Source organism: Electrophorus electricus, chromosome 8 (assembly GCF_041902795.1).
Source record: "Electrophorus electricus isolate QZ-2024a chromosome 8, ASM4190279v1, whole genome shotgun sequence".
NCBI lineage: Eukaryota > Metazoa > Chordata > Actinopteri > Gymnotiformes > Gymnotidae > Electrophorus > Electrophorus electricus.
The window spans coordinates 30,326,221-30,345,387 of NC_137504.1; the positions used below are offsets into that span (position 1 = coordinate 30,326,221).

At 43.1% G+C, this 19,167-nt stretch overlaps 1 protein-coding gene across 1 annotated transcript; it reads left to right on the plus strand.

Moving 5' to 3' along the window:
• The first annotated feature begins 13,174 nt into the window (after positions 1–13,174).
• Positions 13,175–18,595, plus strand: lhx1b (LIM homeobox 1b). The gene is made up of 5 exons (XM_027023760.3): positions 13,175–13,891; positions 14,957–15,180; positions 15,469–15,743; positions 16,452–16,617; positions 17,242–18,595. The coding sequence occupies exons 1-5, from the start codon at positions 13,722–13,724 to the stop codon at positions 17,622–17,624; spliced, it is 1,218 nt and encodes a 405-aa protein (XP_026879561.1). The 5' UTR covers positions 13,175–13,721; the 3' UTR covers positions 17,625–18,595.
• Positions 18,596–19,167: the final 572 nt, after the last annotated feature.

The window sequence follows — 19,167 nt, forward strand, 5'->3', positions numbered from 1 at the left end:
TCAGCTCTGTACAACACACACACACACACACACACACACACACCCTGAGCACCATCCTGCCAGTCAGCACAGACCAGCGACACAATCTGTGTTTGGTGAATCAGCTCTCATTCACCGCCCCCCCCCACACACACACACACAGTCTCTGTCCCTCTTCTCTCTCTGCCTCTGCTCTCTTTCTCACTCTCTGGCAGGAAGCCCCCAGAGAAGCCTCAGGGTCTGCAGCTAATCAATGCCGTGCAAATAGTTTTATTGACATGACAAATGTTACATCTGCATTGCCAGGGAAGATTTGGACAAACTGTGTACCTAGGGCGAGAATGCCAGAATATAACTGCTTCGGTGAGAGCTGTCTAAAGAAGTTTGGCTTTTGGGGTGGGGGGTGTGTGTGATGTCACCAAATGGCAGAGGATCTCTTAGTCATTGCCTGGTATTCTGTGTAACCATGAGAGTTTAGAAACATACCTGCGACTAGCAACTTAGGAGAGATCTACTAGCAGTACGCCTCTCATAAGTTACTCTCCTGGGACTGTGGTGTGCCTATGCAGTTTAACTCGAACAGCAAAAGGTTTCTGTTTGTAATACCGCTGATGTGAACTTCTCCCAAGTCTGCACAGCCTCTAAGTTCCACATCTTGGAGAAAGATGGCTTCCTTGTTTGGTGTTTCTGCAAGTCGGTCTCGACTTTCTCAATAGGAGACTTGAGATCGATCTGCGCCAACATGCGTAGTGGTCAGTTCTATACCACTATATGACATTATATGACTGAAACAAAAGTGAACCGATCGAGGGGCCCTCTTTCGTGGAGCCAGTGCGTCTGTAACTATGCATCTGTATTTGAAGGGCACAAATTGAGCTTCCGAGCTTTGCGTCTGTGTGTGTGTGTGTGTGTGTGTGTCTGGGGTTCCAGTTCCTGCCTCTTCTGTTGCCTCTCCAGAGTGTGAGTGCTGAATCGAGGAGTGATGTGCGGGCAGACAAGGCGTTTGCCACTCATCTGAAGTGCCCCCTCTCCGATCTTTCATTTGTATGTGTATGTGTGTGTGTGTGCGCACATGTGTGTATATGTGTGTTAGCAGGAACTTGTTGCACCTGTCTTGGTCTTGGATTCAGTCTGTTAAGGTGCAGTAAGGACTTAGTCCTATATCAAATGTTGTAAAGCAATTATAGAGTTGGATCTGTCCTCTTTTGACCTGTTATCACTGTACATTTAGTAATAATGAGTCAAAGTCAGTATACATTGTACATCTGTAACGATGAGCGGTAAGGAGGCGGACGCATGTGCGGAGAAGAGCGAGATTTATTATTGGCAAATCCAAAATCAGAGTCCTTAGGGCGATCCATATAGCCTATACAGAGCGTACGAGGATACATTATCAAGCGAACAAAAAACACGAAGGCAAACAGGGGAAGCAGGATATAACAGAGGCTAGGAAACACGAAGGCTATGATAACAAAACAGGCTAACAAACGAAGGCTTGGAAACAGACCAGCTTTCAAACATCCAGACATTAAACCAAACACACCTAATACAAAGGCAACCATCAAACAAACAATGATCAGCCCAGACACAGGGCACACGACAGGGTTTAAATACATTAACATAAGGTAGAAACGAAGGACAGGTGTGGAAAATCAAACGAGGGGCGGAGAAAATGAAACTATGGCATGGAACTAAAATACACAAGACAGGGAAAACACGGAAGCTGGGAGGAACTATCGTGACAACATCAGTGAAGTTCTGTGTTAACAGTAAGTCTGATACATCCATGGTCATGTCTGTTATATATACTGGTTATCCTATGCATTACGTGTCTGTCCTGTGTCTTTCTCTTCATCTCTCTTCCTCATCATTCATGTTGCAAATGCACTCTGATGGTCTGGAATAATTCAATTAACAAATGACCATCCATATTTGATTAAGGCCTTAATAATCGCTGGCCCCGGCCAGATAACTTTCGATAACTGCCCTGTAAAAGATAATTCACTTTTGAAAGTAATTACACAGTGCTATTAGGGTACCAGTGATAGACTTCTACCATTCATTTGTAAGCAATTTGTAGAATCTTTAACTATAAGTTACTTTAGCTTATGAGATTAAGCCCCCCTCCACCAGATAAATGGTGATTTAATTAACACTGTATTAACTTCTTGTTTCAGTACATGAATATATTTATATGAATGTCTGTATGGATAGTTCTATTGTGAGAATTCTTTTGATGGGCCTACACCCATCAAGAAATTATGGATATTATTTAGAATGAATATTTATTCAGAGATGTCCACATAATATCTAATGTTTATATTTTTGCCATTCTACGATCTGCTCAGAACAAATATGAGAGGAACGACCAGAACACTCTTCCGTTTCAGCACTCCTCTGTCATGACTTTAGTAGCTCACTAGTGCTAATCCAGGGAACATTCAACACTGGAGGCCCAAGAACGTCAGAGAAAAACTGGAGATGGCCATGTGGCTGACAGCCGTGGTGCCCGGCAGAGCCTGTGTCACTCAGCCCGTCTCTTCTGGGGCCGTGAGTCTTGGGAGCTCGGTGGGACACCCGAGCTGCTGTGGACCGGCAGAGTCGGGCTGGTCGAGTTTCCCCCTCTGCACGTTCCAGTCCCACACCGAGAGACTGGAGCACCCAAACAAAGCCCTTGGTCGGCTGGGGTCCAGTCGGAGGATCAGCTGGGCTATTAACACTAGCCCTGGCTCTCCTCACACCTCCACCCTGGCATAGCTGGGCTGCCACTTGCTCTGCACCTACCCCATCATATTTTCTACATAATGTGTGGTTCTAATGCTATTTTTTTCCACCCATTAGATGCAATATTTATTTTAATTGGAGAAGACAATAGATCTTGCCAACAAGGAAACATGCAAAATGCTGTCAGTATATTCCAATATCTAAGTAAAATCATTTTAATATATATTTAATATGTTATATTTTTGTATGATTCTGTACATATTAACCTCTGGGATTTATTATGTGATGCTTTTTTTTTCCTGAATGGGAATCAGTGATTATCATCGATTATGTCTTTTATAGGAAGAAAATTGAGTGGTTTGGGTGTTCCTTTCTCTGTGATTATTAGGAGCTTGACATGAACTCCCACTGGCATGAGCAGCAGTCTGCCTCTCTCAGTGACTGTGCAGTAGTCCTATTAGTGCCCAGAGTGATCAGACGGTTCCGGATCCTCGAGGATCAAGGTGCAACTGCGTTGACGTTCCCTCTCAAACTGGCCAGTTAATGATGGACAGCTACGCAATTGTTCCGTTAGGCTTCTTCACCCATGCATCATAACAGATTAGGACATTACCTCCTGAAAGGGCTGGAGATGCTGTGGGGATAGGTCCCGAGAAAGGACATGTCCTGGATGAGCGTGTGCAGGTGTTCACTTGTGTCTCAGATACTTTGGTTTAAGTGTGCATGATGAACCTTTAAAATGCTGACTGCATCTTTTAAAAAAAAAACCTCCCTCCCCCAGACTTCCCCACCCCCTGAGCATCCGAGCATGCTCCAGTCTCAGTCGTTTTGCTCCTGACCCAAGCGACTGTACTTGGCTCACTGAACCATGCCTGTTTGAGGTGAATGGAGGTGGAGGGTTGGGGGGTTCAACATTAGGCAACTTGATTTCCCCATCATCCTTTCGATGAGAGCAAGAGCCAGAGTGAGAGAAAGAGAGAGAGTGTGTGTGTGTGTGTGTGTGTGTGTGTGTGTGAGAGAGAGAGAGAGAGAGCTGGGGCAAGAGAGACACTGTCAAGGGAGTGGGAGGAAAGGCACTGATATCACTTGTCATAGTGACTCAGATGACATGAAAGCAATGTCCAGTGTGGTAGATAAGGCTGTTGATGAATGACTCGAAGGAGGCTCACTGGCCAGCTGAGGGCCCATGCACTTCCAAAAGGAGTGGGAGAGGAGCAGGAGAGGAGTGGGAGGCAGAATTTGGGGGTCTGGGAGATGGGGGAGGCATGGAGGGATGGAAATGAAAAAAGCCACTGAAGTGTTGGGAAATACACTTCGGTGTGTATTTGTTCATCTGTGTGTGTGTGTGTGTGTGTGTGTGTGTGTGTGTGTGTGTGTGTGTGTGTGTGTGTGTGTGTGTGTGTGTATGATAAAGTTATATATTTGTTATTACAAGAAAATGAAATAAAAACAATATGGCTCATTGACATAATCTTCAAAAATTATATGGCAACCTAATGATACAAATAAATGTTTGTAATAATCCCACTATATAAAAAATGAAGCATAAAAGTACTTCAAAAATAACATTTCAGCTCTAAACTTCATTGTCTCCTCACATTCTCGCTTTCAAGTTTGAGTGTGCTTATACAGGTGCAAGTATGTTTATGCATATGCATATGTGTGTATAAGTGTGAGTGTGTGTCTGTGCATGCCAGCGTGAGTTTATGCTAATGGCCTTGAGGGGGCATTCTGGGAGGGTGGGGTAGTGGCTCTCCTAACGGCTTTTTGAATGAGATGAATGGCTTACAGATGGCCCACTCAATATATTGAAATGAGACATGCAAAGACAGGGCGGGGCATACGCAAGAAGGGGGCTGGCCCAGCAGCTGGGCACCTGTCTGTCTTGCGTCAGACATACGCAAGCACATAATACACAAACACCACACGCACACAGTCACAACCTAATGGCATAATACATAAGAACCTGCAGCCAAATATCAACCAGCAAACAGAAGCACATAATCGGTCTATTAACCCAACAAGCTGCTGTGTGCAGGCCAGAGTCTTTAGCTTGTGTTTAGCTCTGTGTAGTCTTGCAGTGGTTAATGCTAGTCAGTGCAGACAGCCGTTTTATGAAACAAACAGCTACTGCAGACCACTGCAGTACAGTGCAGGTAACCAGTCCATATCTGATATTATGAAACGTTGGTTGCTGACTTTGCGGTGTTGAAGTCACAGTTCACTTAGCAAACAGCTACCACTGAACTTGCCATTTGTATATTAAACCTGTTTGAGGACAAAAATGTCATTTTCATTCTTTCTTATAGGCTTTCTGTCTTTATCATTCAAAAATTGGAGCACACGGAGTCTGGCTGCCCAGGTGAACCTCCTCTGCTGTCATTGGCGAGGTCACCTTCTGAGGTCAAAGGTCAGGCAAGGGTCAGGGCAGGGGTTAGAGGTCAGAGAGTGGCCGTCGATGAGGGGAATGGAAGGGGTATCCTTGCAGGGTTGAGACAGTGAACTGCTCACTTTGCCATCAGGGTGATAGATGCATTCTGTCGGGTGCCGTGCCCCTGACCCTGTACCTGTGCCCAGCTCAGACCAGAAAAAAATGAATGACGGGCAGATGATGAGACCATGTGCAGGGGGAGGTGAAGCTCAAACATGGATAGAGACTTTCTCCTTCTGTCCTTTTTAATAATGGGATGGAAGCCATCCCTCTCTCTTTCTCTCTCTTTCTCTCTCTTTCTTTCTCTTGTCTGTCATCTTGGCCTTGCTTATCTTCTGTGGGCACCTTCTTTCGCGCACACACACAAACATGAATGCACATACACACACTTTCTCCTGTCAGAAAGTTTTTTTTGTTTGTTTTTATTAATATAAGGACACACTGTCTTTGCTAGGTTCCATAAATGTGATAAAACCTTTTGGAATAGAGTACAAGATTTAAGAAGAATAAAATAATAATTGTAATAGTAATAGAAAGGTGGTAGTAATAGTAAATGTAATAATACTTTTAACAGTTAACAAAACCTGTTATTGCACAGCCTTTGAATTTGTACAGTTTGTGATTTTATGGCAGCCTTCTGTGGGTTTTATATTCATCTTTTCAAAATTCCTGTCCAACTCATGAGTGGAATAATCCACGTAATCCGTTCGTATGCTGTTAACGCATTCCAGCCCTCTGATATTCAATCAGTGTAGATTATATTTACCCAAGGTCCAGGATCTCCATTCATGGGATGAAAAACATCCCAAATGTGATTATGGAGATGAGGGATTAGCACAGAGATGAGTCGAGGGTAATGCATGGTAATGACCTGACAGGAATATGCCGTCCCCCTCATTAGCATATCTTAAAGAGCAGACAGGTGTGGCAGGGCAGAGCGCAAAAAGGAAGACCAGCGGACAGTGATAAGAGGCTGTAGGGCTTCAGCATGCCAGTGGATGCTGGTGATAATATGGACATGATCTCCCACTCACACACTCCCTCCCCCCTTCTCTCTCTCTCCTTCCCTCTCTCTCTCTGTCACTCTCTCTGTTTTTTGTTCCTCTTCCTTCTTATCTCCCAGGGGCACACATGTACACACAGGCACGCTCAGAAACACACACACACACACACACACATGCACGTGCATGCACATGCATGCACGCACGCTCACTGGGAACACTGGTGACATTCATCATTGATTATAAAGATACACACACACACACGTGCACGTGCACACACATTCAGAATATGATGTACTGCGTTGGTAGTTCAACAGTGCTGTGTAGAAACTGGTGAGGGAAACAGATAAATCACAGCATGAGTATTATGTTACAGTTTCTCTGTCTCACACACAAACACACACACATGCACATAGACCCATGAATATCCCTTGCACATAATGCATCATTTTATCTGCTTCCGACACTTTCTGTCAATTTGCTGGCCACAGACCGGTCTTATTTGGCAAGCCTGGTTGCCCAGGAGTTTATGCCACGGCATATACGATCATTATATCGACTGACAGCGTGGCCCGAAACGCTCCAATCGACTCACTTTCAGGCCATCATCAGTATGAATCACAACACTGGAGGCTCCTTATAGGAACACCAGTCCTTTATTATGGCAATTGATCAGTATAAACGTATGCTATTTGCAACTTATAGCCGAATCATTACAGACCCCCCTGTGCGTTTGTTTCACAGGTTAGAACTCACTTGGCCGGGGCTATTAAGTAGATGAGTGACATTTGACATTTCTTATGACATCAGACCACAAACATGTGCTATCTGGGCGTTACTTATTGGCAAGTGTTTCCTTAGGTTCCTTATTAACATTCTATCATCCTAGAAGCTAATAAACGTTAAGGGGCAGTTAGCATTGATAACAAAGAACGTCGGCTGATGAGCCCGTCTGTATGAGCACGTTTTGGGCAAACGCCCACTTTAATGAACACATACGTGTCTCCTTTATGCTGGCTGCCAAACTGCACCTGAGGAACTGCCAAAGCCCTGGAGAACTTTACTTGACTCACAGACCCCTGACGGGTGATCAAAAGGGGGGAAGCTTTCGGGCCACCTTGCTCACTCCCACTGCTGACTGCCTGCGTGGCCCCCACCCCAGGGGCCACCGTATCAATAGTGGCACTGGTATTGGGGGTTAATCGGGCGTGAGACGGCCCAGCTTGCATAAGGTCTGGGCGGAGGGGAAGCCTTTGTGTGGGCCCCATCTGGGGGCTCTGCTGGGGGCCAGGGCGACGGACCGTTGGCCCCCGGCACATGTCGCGTGTTGTGGGTGTGAGAGTGGACAGTGGTGGGGGCCAGCTGATAAACCCCCAGCCAGCGGCGAGGGGAGATGCTTAGTTCCTCCTTTAAGTGGCTGCTTTTTTGCTCTATTTTTGACTAATCTGATTACAGCTACAATTTTGTATAATGTTATTTTCCAGTTATTTTGCTATGCATTAAAATCAAATAATCACCTGGTAAAGCAAGTAGAGCAAAGTGCTAGCAGCACCAAGGTCATGGTACTGATTCTCAGAGAACACACAAACCATCATACTGATATATGGAAGACACTCTGCATAAAATCCTGTACCTAATGCTGAAAATGTCAAAGCAACCAACACTGTTGAAAAGCCTTCAGCCACCAATTACTAATAGATCACCACAACATATGTTGTGTTCCATTCTAGAATAATAATGCTAGTAATTATATTGCTTAAATGCTAATGAAGCGTAACTTTTAACTTGGTCTTGTGCCATTTTTACCACATAAATCCTAATGCTCTTCCCATCACTAAAGTGATTGAGCTAGAGGTTGAGCTGTAATACACTTGACCCCTCCAACAAAAGACTGTTTTCATTGTGTGATGCTGCCTACAGTATAGTATGTGCACTTCAGAGAATGTGGGATTTTTTTTGGGGGGGGGGTTGCAGGCTGACCAAGGTCCACGGCGCTCTGACTTCATGTGCTGTGCTACGGACCATTACAGCAGGAATGAGGTTGGCTGATTCCTCGGTCACTCTCTCTCACCTGCTCTCCACACTGGGATAGTGGGGGATGGCAGAAGAGAGAGAAAGAGAAAGGGCAGGGGCTATCTCTGCCATGGAGGTCACGACCCCTCGGTGAATGGCTCTTATCGCTGCTGCTGCTCCTGGCTGTGGGAGGTGGGAGCTGGACAGTGGTGGCTCTGATCTGGTCTGAGTACAACTCTGAATGCCGTTTATGTTCCATTGCCTTTATGGATGGGGAATTGATGAGTGACGAGTAACGGGGAGGGTGTGTAAAGGTTCGGTAGGTAAAGTGGGGGTGTGTAGCCTGAGGCACATGCATCTTTGAGCTCACACACACATACACACACACACACACACACAAACACACACACACACACAGATGCACTTGTGATGACTGTTAGCCTTACACAAAGCAACTCAGCTGGCCGCCACTCCCTGCTTCACAAAGGTCTGACCTCCGTATCCATGCACGTGTGTATGTGTGGGTGCGCACACACATGTGCACGTGTGTGTCTCTGGTGCCCCTCCTCCGCACAGTCTGCCAGTCTGTTCCCATTCTTCGCCAACTGCTCGGAGGCAGGGCTCTGCTCCAGGGTCCCAGGTCCACACTCAGGCCTCCCGGTCAATTAAATTCAGATTGAGAATAAATGATCTGCAAATTATGTCCCAATAAGTAGAGTGTAGTTAGAGACTAGCCAGTCACAGTCAGAGGAGGCCACGTCTGCTACCACACTCTCTGCGGGCTTCAAGGGGTGGATGTGAAATGGGTGTAGAGGCCAGTGTCTGAGATGGCTCATGATTCGTTGGTGCGATTGGTTGTTGAGCAGCTTCCTTGTTTCTGTCAAAATATGTTAGTATACTGATTATGTTTACTCTCTCTTTCTCTCTCTCACTCTTTAATGTGGAAGGTGAATTAGCTTTGTGATAGTGTTCATTTGGCAGCATTTTTTTCATACTACCTCACAATGTGTGTGTGACCATGCGGATAGAGAGAGTGTGAGCGAGAGTGAGAGAGAGAGAGAGAGAGAGAGAGAGAGAGAGAGAGAGAGAGTGAAAGGCATGTAACGGCTCTTGTCCCTGAAGGTTTGATGACACTAAAGAGGTACATGGGGGGCAGAGGGGTGGGATGGGGGGTGGATACGAGGGGTGCACCTCCTCCTGCACCATTCTGTTCTTTTACAACGCGACAAAATAGGCTTTTAATTTCACCCTGTGTCTGGCCCGCCTGCAACTCTGCATGCATCAATCTCCATCATCAACATGCTCTAGGCGCTAGCTCCCTCGGGATCTCTCTCTCTCTCCTTTCTCTCTCCCTCTATCTGTCTCTCTTTCATTCGCTTTCACTCCCTCACTCCTGTCACTGAACTGAGGCGGGCCTGGGCTCAGTGGGATTGTTCCGTAAAGAGGTTTTGGTTTGTTTGTTCTTTTGTTTCCGCCGGAATTCCAGTTCCCGTTCCTGCTCTCACCGCTTGCTGGTTGGCAACACAGAGCTCCAGAATGGTGCACAAGCGCTGGCACAAGCTGCCGCCGAACGGACCTTAAGATGCGGCGCTGACCGTGGGCACGTGACGAACGAGGTGTGGGCCGTGAGTGGCCTGAAGGCAGCCCGAGAGGGAGCCTGACAATGGACGTTCCGGCTGAGTCTCCCGCCCTTAACATGGCCACGCCCCCACTCGCATGGCCACGCCCCCCTCTCCCCCACATGGCGGGACAACACATGAAGATGTTGAGAATTCCAAACCAGGAGATACTAAATACTGAAATACTAAAGTGCATTTAAGTATGAAAGCAGTGCTGAAGCTCACAGTTATCTGGGGTCTTCCTGCAATTCTTCTCTCCTGCGGAGAGAGCGTAGTGCGGGAACAGGTGGGCAAACGCGAGCTGCATTCACTCCATTTCACCCTGCAGAGGTTTGCTCTGGAAATAACCACAACATTTTGGCTCAAAAACACAGTGTGGGAGCAGTCCTGAAAAGAGCGACCATCGGCGGCATCAGTGTTCCAGCTGCCCTGCAGAAGATGGTGGGGGTTGTTTGCCCTTAGACAGACCCTGAGCTGACTAACAAGCAGCCACTCGAACAAGACGTGGTAAGAGAGTGATGGATGCTTGTTTGATGCCTGAGGCTAGAACCGAACACCTTCATCCTCTTGTGCTCTTCAGTCTCCTCTTCCTCAAAGGTTCCGTGGTATTCTTCAGGGCTTACTTGACACATAGTTGTGTGTCTCTCTCTTTCTCTGTCTCTCTAATTCACTCACTGCCACGCATTAATTCACTCACTGCCACGTTTACAAACCTTATAACAGTAAATCTAACCTATGATCATAGTAATACCATATAGCTGACATGCAGAAAACTAGTTATATGGAACAGTACCTAATTTAAATATGCATTTGGAGGTGTATGACTCATCACAAAAGTAATTGTGGACAATGGACTGTCTATTAATTAGACCTTAAACCAAATTACACATGCACACACACGCCCACCCAATGCTGAATGGTTTATTTGGCAAATGATAATCAATTGTGTTTTCCACAAATGAGATCGGTCCCGCTGGGTTCTCATCTCATCTCGTTAAGACCAATTAGCAGCAATTAACACGTGTTAATGAGCTGAAGGGAGATCCAAAAACAAACAGTAGGAAGCTTCCGTTTGATTACTGCCCGCTGAATAAGCGCTGCGCGGGCACAGCACGACATAACGCATTTGCAGAACTGAGCGATGTATGTACGAGTAATGTATATGGGAAATCCGCAAGGAGGGTCGCGGTGTCTGTCGAAGCTAGCTAGGCTGCGTGACCTTGCTAATGAGTCTTCCGTCCTAACAAGGATGCTTTGAAGTGGAATCAGATGTTAGGTGTATGGCTGGAATAAATACATATTTAGCAGTAACAGTCGGTGAGAAACAAAAGCATGAGGAGACAGTAGCCAACTCGGGTTTTAGTGCGCTAGGCCTCTGCAAAGAGAGCGCGCGCGCCTGTGTGTGTGTGTGTGTGTGTGTGAGTGAGTGAGTGAGCGAGAGCGAGATTGTAACTCACACCATTTATTTACATCCACTCAAGCGCAAAAGACATAATGAAGTGCCACCATCCGTGTTGTATTCTCTGTCTCTTTGTATGTCTACGTGCTCCACAGCCCAACCGCGAGCCCTGCTTACGCATTAGCCGTACATTTCATCCGGTCCACGGACCGCGAACATAAAAGCGCGTGACTGGCGCGGGTGAGCCATCACTCTCCGGGCGAAAATACAGCGTCGCCTTTCACCTGATCTATGGGCTATAAAATGAACTACGTCCTTCGGCGCTGCGATGAAGCCAAAGTGGACCAGATTGGCAAACTAATATTTCACACCGTGTGCCCCACTCGTGAACTCTTTTTTTTTTGTCCATTATAATATCTTATGTGAAATCTCTGTGCTATGCAAACATGTTTAGAACTGAATAGTTTTTGCTAGACGCATTTGTGTGCCGTGACACCCGTATGTTCATTACAACACTGCAAGAGAAATCTTAGGTTTTTTAGTAAATAATAAATTAGTATTCTGTAGTAGATCTCACTCATATTAGAGACATATTTGTGTATTTAAATTAAACTTACAATCCTTCATAAATTAAGTTCAGAACTCCTGTTCAAAAGGCTGTTCTGATAAAAATATTTTTTACGTCTCTGAGTGCTTTAATTTCCCGAACGTTAAGCACATATGAGCAGTCTAAATTGCCATTGTTTGACTGTTTTTGTAACACGAATGAGCTATTTTAATGTGGTTGAGGTTCCTAACCCTTGGTTTGTCATATCTGCGACAAACAGGGCCGATGCCAGTTGTAGGTTTCCTATTCTGTGGCGCAGAAAATTCGCTATCTCGCTGTTCCCAGCACCGCAGATTTATCCCTGTGCGCTGCCTATTGCGCGATAACATCGCCCGGCCGGGGAGTGTCTATCACCAGACTATATTACAATCATTAGTGATACTTGCTCTCCCTCCCGTAGTGTGGAATAATCGCGCTGAGGCGTTCATCTGCCGTGGAAACTATCGCACTTTACTTTTCCCACGAGATGAGCGTAGCCCATGTCATAATTTAGAATATCCTTTAAGATCGACTGGGTTAAATTAATATGCAAAGGGAACACACTTTCTTGATCGCTTTACTGGCATATTCTGCACCTTTCATTTCTCTCTTATTCTACTTACATAAAACATATTTCAGCTATGAAAATAATAATCTTATATATAATTTTGAGTGTATTAAGGTAAAAAAAAATGCAGTTGATTGTGCAGTAGGCCAAATCCTAATGTTTACATGAAAATATATGTATGATAAAATACGTCTTCTTCTCGTTCTCAAATGTGTCTAACCATTAATTCTTAAATGAAGCCTAAGTAATAAACCATTAAGCTTTAGTGTATTAACAGCACTCTCTTTTGTCCGACGTAAGCATATTTTCTGCTTATTTGGTCATTTGGTCCTAATATAGCTCGCTTTTATAGACCCTAAAAAAGTTGTATAATTTATAACGTGTTAAAGGCGAATGCGACTAAAATATATATTGTCTTCCGACTAAAAGTAGTGGATCACCGTTACCAACAGAATAATAGAACCCGATAGATGCCAGCCGGTGCAAATCATTTAATAGCCTAAACAGCCACCTCTTCGATCGCCAGCTTTCCAGGAAACGCCGTATTTTTGTTCATGGATTTTTTAACATTTATCTCTACATATCCGTTTTTTCAAAATAAGATTAGTTTAATCACAGTGGCACAGATCAAAATGAACTGAAAAGGACGATCCTAAAACAAGCAACATATAATGAGCCCAGCCTCTTCCCGTAACTCCTGAACGTAGGCTACTAAAAGGTAACGCCAAAGGGATAACGTTGTCGTCTGGAGGACTCAACACTGATTGGTTCTGATCCAGCATGACGTCATTTCGTCGAGGGGATAGGGATTGTGGCACCTCACCCGCTAACCAACGCGTGCCAGTTATTGACGCTTGGCCACGGACTGTGGCGTATGTTATACTTATAAGTCAGCTGAAGAAATGTTATAGGTTTCATGACCCGGGAATATTCAGTGGTTTTGGTTGAAATGATCGGCTGTCACTTTGCCATCCACCAAAGTACGCCTAGAGTTGAGCACGTTCATTTCACATTTGCATTTTGTATTTTGGAGATTTGGTGCGACCTCTTCAACTCAAAGCGATTTTTGTAATTCAAGATAAATTACAAATAGAGAATCTGAAGAATAGCAAACATACAAAACTATATAAATATGTTTATTATTTTACATTTTCTTACGACCAGTATGTTTTGTATCAGTCTGTCTAATCGGAACAGTTTTACGTCGGCGGTGTTTGCAAATTCATTTTGATGGAAGAGGACTTGGAATGCTACGACGGATTCGACTCTCGTGCTTCTCGAGGACACCTGACTTCCCTGGACTGAAGAATCGAACAATTAGACTGCGAACCATTTTTTCTACGCATTAAAGCAGTTATTTGCCTCTCTGCAAGGACGTCGACGTGGTGCCTCGGGTTTAAAATGATCCACTGTGCTGGATGCGACAGGCCTATACTGGACCGCTTTCTTCTTAACGTGTTGGATAGAGCGTGGCATGCCAAATGCGTTCAGTGCTGTGACTGTAAATGCAATTTAACAGAAAAGTGTTTTTCCAGAGAGGGAAGACTGTATTGCAAAACAGACTTTTTAAGGTAAGCTTTCAAACTTTGAGAGGGAGTAACGCTCCCAAACACATGCGAACATTTTAATTCGTCTGTGTGAATTAAAATGATGTTTTAATGCTGTAACGAATAAACAGACAAGCACACAAAATAATAACGGCGTACAATCTAAAAGCAGGTCCGGTTCTTTTTATCAGTCGTCATATGAACATGTAGACTAGTTTATTCAGAAGACATCCTGCGCTGAATTAAAAGCTACGGTACAAATGTATTTTTCATTAGCGTGTGCAATAAGATGATATTATTTAAAAGACTTATCAACTTGTTCCGAGGCATTAGCGGAATAGCTTTCTCTTTGTTTACAAGGTATGACTGTCAGGCAGACCCCGGGATGAGACTTACGGCGATACCTGGCGGGAGATTCCCCCGCCTCGACTCAATCTCCCCGCTCACACGCATTTGTTTGCCAAAGCGCGAGGGAAACTGTGATAAGTGGATTAGAATTATAAATCAGCTTGAAGAGGAATCCCGCAGACAGTGCAATCGCAGACATCCAGTCCACACGCATTTGTTCTAAATAAAAAATAAATACTAAGTGCGCTTTGGGGTGTGTATTTTAAAGGATTTTTTAGGTAAATCCTTAAGAACAATAGGGAATTTTCCGGATACCCAAATGACAATAAATATGTCTCATTAAATAGGTCTCAATATATTATGAATATTTGTAAATAAACTGGGGCTACATTTTAGTCATAGGCCAAGGCAAATAAAAATGAGTGTAATTCAATAAATGGGTAAATACATTAACTCAAAGTGTTAGGCCTATATCCCGTGCACTCTTCTGCGAATTTAAAACTACATAGAATCAAAACGAATGTGAATTTATAAACTGATAAAAATAAGCCGGGTTTACTGAAGACATCAGTTCAAGAAAATCGTTTTTCTGTAAGTGTAGGTTTTTAAAACGACATAGTAACTGATCAGTGAAACATCATAATGTTTAGTGCAAGTTATGTCAATTAAAATTTTTCTTGTACTTATAGTCATTCGACAGTAAGATACTGATAACGACAATTTAATTCATTCCTTGTGCAGACGGTATGGCACCAAGTGCGGAGGCTGCGCTCAAGTCATCTCCCCAAACGATCTAGTTCGCAAAGCAAGAAGTAAAGTCTTTCACCTGAACTGTTTCACATGTATCATGTGTAACAAGCAACTGTCCACCGGCGAAGAACTCTACATACTGGATGAGTATAAATTCGTTTGCAAAGAGGATTACCTGAGCAACAACAACGGGAAAGACACGAACCTTCTCTCAAGTGCGTAGACTGTGGCATTACAATGCATATATAGCAAGTTTTAGCTTTAGTCTTTTTTAAGCAAATCGAAACGTTTTTTTGCCAGTAAGGTATATTAGTTTATTTCTGTACAACTTTAAAAGCACTTTCGGACCACCAAATTTATTAGCACTTTTTAATTAAATTAATGTTAACACTTATTGTTGGCAAAATTTAATTTTTGTTAATAATATAAATATTGAAATACGCTATCGAAATACTATTGACTTTCATTTTTTTTAATGCTTTTTAAAATGTTCTATTTAACAGTAACAACGTGCAGTGACCCGAGCTTATCTCCAGATTCTCAAGACCCCCATGAAGACTGTAAGGATTCTGAAACGGGCCACCTCTCCGATAAAGAGACTTGCGGCAACGAAAACGACGAGCAGAATTTGGGGGCCAAGCGTCGCGGTCCACGAACCACGATTAAAGCAAAGCAACTGGAGACGCTCAAGGCAGCTTTTGCTGCGACCCCGAAGCCCACGAGACACATACGAGAACAACTCGCGCAGGAAACAGGCCTCAATATGCGGGTCATTCAGGCAGGTCAAATTTACGCAGACGATTCGTAATTTGAAAGGAATGAAAACACCCTTCCATTAAAAAAACTGTTGAGGAATTACCGCTATTTGGACTATCTGGTTTCAAAATGATTTTCATAGTCTCGATTTATGAGACGCTGATTAGGTATATTATATTCACTGGAACGTCACGTGAGATGAATATCTTAAATAGCATCTCGGAATTGCTTTTAGTCGCCAATAAATTCGCCACTTTATTCCAATGTGAGAACTCATACACAATACAATGATTTAATAATATCAATAGTACTGCCTGGGGAAAAAAGGCAAAAACAAGATGACCCATGGCTATAGCGAATGCGACATTTAAATATTATTAGGGTCAGTTTAAGGGAGCAGTGAAGGTTCCCTTCTCTAGCTCCCAAAACTGCTTTACTCCGGCCTAAAAGAACAAACAATGCCTACATCCAGTTTTTTTCTTCCTAAAATGCAAAGACAAATCTCGATTTTGAAAAAAACTGTAAAAATCTTGTTTATAATTTAGGCTACCAACCACTATTTCCAGCAGTAACGTAAAGGAAGAAAGTATGTCTATTCGTCAAATAAATGGATTCGTCTAACTCATAATACCATAGAAGCTAATTAGACGATGGGGTTAATTTATTTGCTTTCAAATTTGTGAGTTCTCATTTGGTTGGTTTATTTTTATTTATCGTTTCTTCTGATCAGGTGTGGTTCCAGAATCGGCGCTCTAAGGAAAGGCGAATGAAACAGCTGAGCGCTTTAGGGGCCAGAAGGCACGTGTTTTTCCGCAGTCCGAGAAGAATGAGGGCGCTGGGGGATCGCATGGAGCCTGGAGAATTAATGGCAAACGGCCACTTTTCCTATTACGGAGGTGAGCTAATGTTTGATTACACTGTCCATAAGGAGGAAATAAGTGCACTGAATAATATATGCGTCATCGGTTCAAGCAGCGGCCTTTGTTAAACTAATTAGGCCTAATGCATTAATTTAATATTAGCGTCATTTCCAAATTACATTTGTGCTGTGAGATATTTTAAGTTAAGGAACACTAATTATTGCTTTCATACTCATTTTGTTTTCAAATTAAATAAATAGGCCTATTTCGATTTTTATTGATTATTATTTTTGTCGTATTACTTTTGTCGCATAATTCTAAAGGTCCATAATTCTTAAGGCTATTAAAGCGATTTCTTAAAGTTGTTATATATATATATATATATATATATATATATATATATATATATATATATATATATATATATATATATATATATATATATATGCACACACACACACACACACACACACACTTACCTTTTTTAAGCAGATTTTCTATTTTCTAAATATTTAGAATGTTTATGTTTTATTGAAATGCAATCATCAGCAATCAAAGAACTTTAGCTACAACAAATATATTTTGTGGGCTACATTTATGCCAAGTCAAAAGTACATCTTGATACCTTATCTTCAACCACAACTGTCTCCATATCTCTAGATTATCAAGGTGAATTCTATGGACCAGGAAGCAACTATGACTACTTCCCCCAGGGCCCTCCATCCTCCCAGGCCCAGACTCCTGGGGACCTGGGCTATGTGTCCTCCTCTGGGCCGGCGGGCACCCCTCTGGGGAGCATGGACCATCATCATACGGCACACCATCCCTCCAGCGAGGGCCAGTGCTTCGGGGAAATGGTATCCCAGCGTCCAGGTGACACCCCCAGCCCGGAGCCTGGTGCCCCTGCCTCCGTTCATGGCATCTCTGCGGACATGGTTGGCCCGATGGGCCCCTTCACCTCCGTGAACGCCCTCGGTGGCAATGGCTATAGCAGCCAGCTCTCACAGCCGTCCTCAGAAATGAGCGAAGGGGCTGTGTGGTAGCCCAGCGATTGCACGAGGACAGCCCTGTGGTAGCCAGGGCATTGACACGAGGACAGCCGTGTGGTAGCCCAGGTGTGTACACGAGGACAGCCGTGCTGTAGCCCGGGCGATTGCAGGAGGACATCCATGTGGTAGCCCGGGCATTTGCACGAGGACAGCCAGGCCACGAGCTGCCACCCAACAGACTCAGGTTTAAGACAGCCTGGAAATGAACCCTTTTCGGTTGTGGTCTTAATATGGATATTTCAATGAGTTAATCTATCTATGTATTTATCTATTTATTTATTCCTTTTTGAATCTATTTATTTAATGTATCTATTTATGTCAACAAATACAAGCTGGCCATGTATCCACTACTTTCATTGGTTTACTGCTAATTTATATTTGTGTAATTAAGAAATGAATGTCAAAAACATGCTATGATTGACTTATGCCAGTGGTATTGATTGTCGAGGCATGTAGTAGATGGGGAATATTCTCAACAGCTCTCTGGAGTAATCGCTAACTGTCTTTATGTTTATAATGTATCAGTTTTTTCTACGTATCATAATCAACCGTCTTGAACTTCTTTGCATCTTAAGGCCTTGTCATATAGACACTTAAATGAAATCCCTCATACTCACTGGAGTGTGCAGAAACCTCTCCCCACTGAGTCTCATAGTTTGCCTTCCAAAGGGAAACTTAAAATATAGTACTTAACCCTTTATTTGAAATAAGACACTAACTTGAATTTTGTGTTTGTAGGCTACATACTGAAAGTTTCCCAGCAGTGATCTGTAGTGAACAAAGAGCAGTCAGTTGTTTACGACTATTTCCTTCAGGGGTTTGGATATCAGTATTATTAAACAAAAAACAAAAAAACACGGTGCAGATACAGAAAGTGTTATTTTCCCTGCCCTGAAGCAAACAACCAAACTTTTGTATTCATTCTTTTTAGTTGTGATCTGTTGTACTAATTTGTATGATATTGTGTTTGCACAAAGAATAAAGAAAATGAAAACAGAAGTGTGCATGAGTTTAAGTGTTTGAAATTGGTACCATGAATGCAGTAAATATTCATTTAAATATGTTTACATATTATTTACATCTCTAAGAAATACAAATATCCAGAATTCTATTAAACATTTTTGAACATAACTACATTTCTAATAAAAGCAGCCTATTCTGCACCCACGTGATGTATTTTGGTGTACGGAAGTTTATTTTAACTCGCAGCCATTCAATTCTTTATTTTAGTTCAACTCTTTTCAAATCTTCAAAATTTTCACTAGAATGTCTAAACGCTAGATAATGCACTCAGATTTTTGGGGTAATTATTTGATTAACTATTAGCTATTTACTACACGTAGGCCTTCAAGAGGATATCAAAATCAGTGCTCACGTCCAATACCCACGTGTTATGTAGTCATATGCATAATAAGTCATTTACTGAATTCAAAATCTGAATCTTTTCAGTAATTGGAAATAAAAAGGAGCTATTAAATTGCAATATGTTTGAATAAGTTTTCTCCATCCATCTTGCTTTTAGCTAAACCTAGGCGAT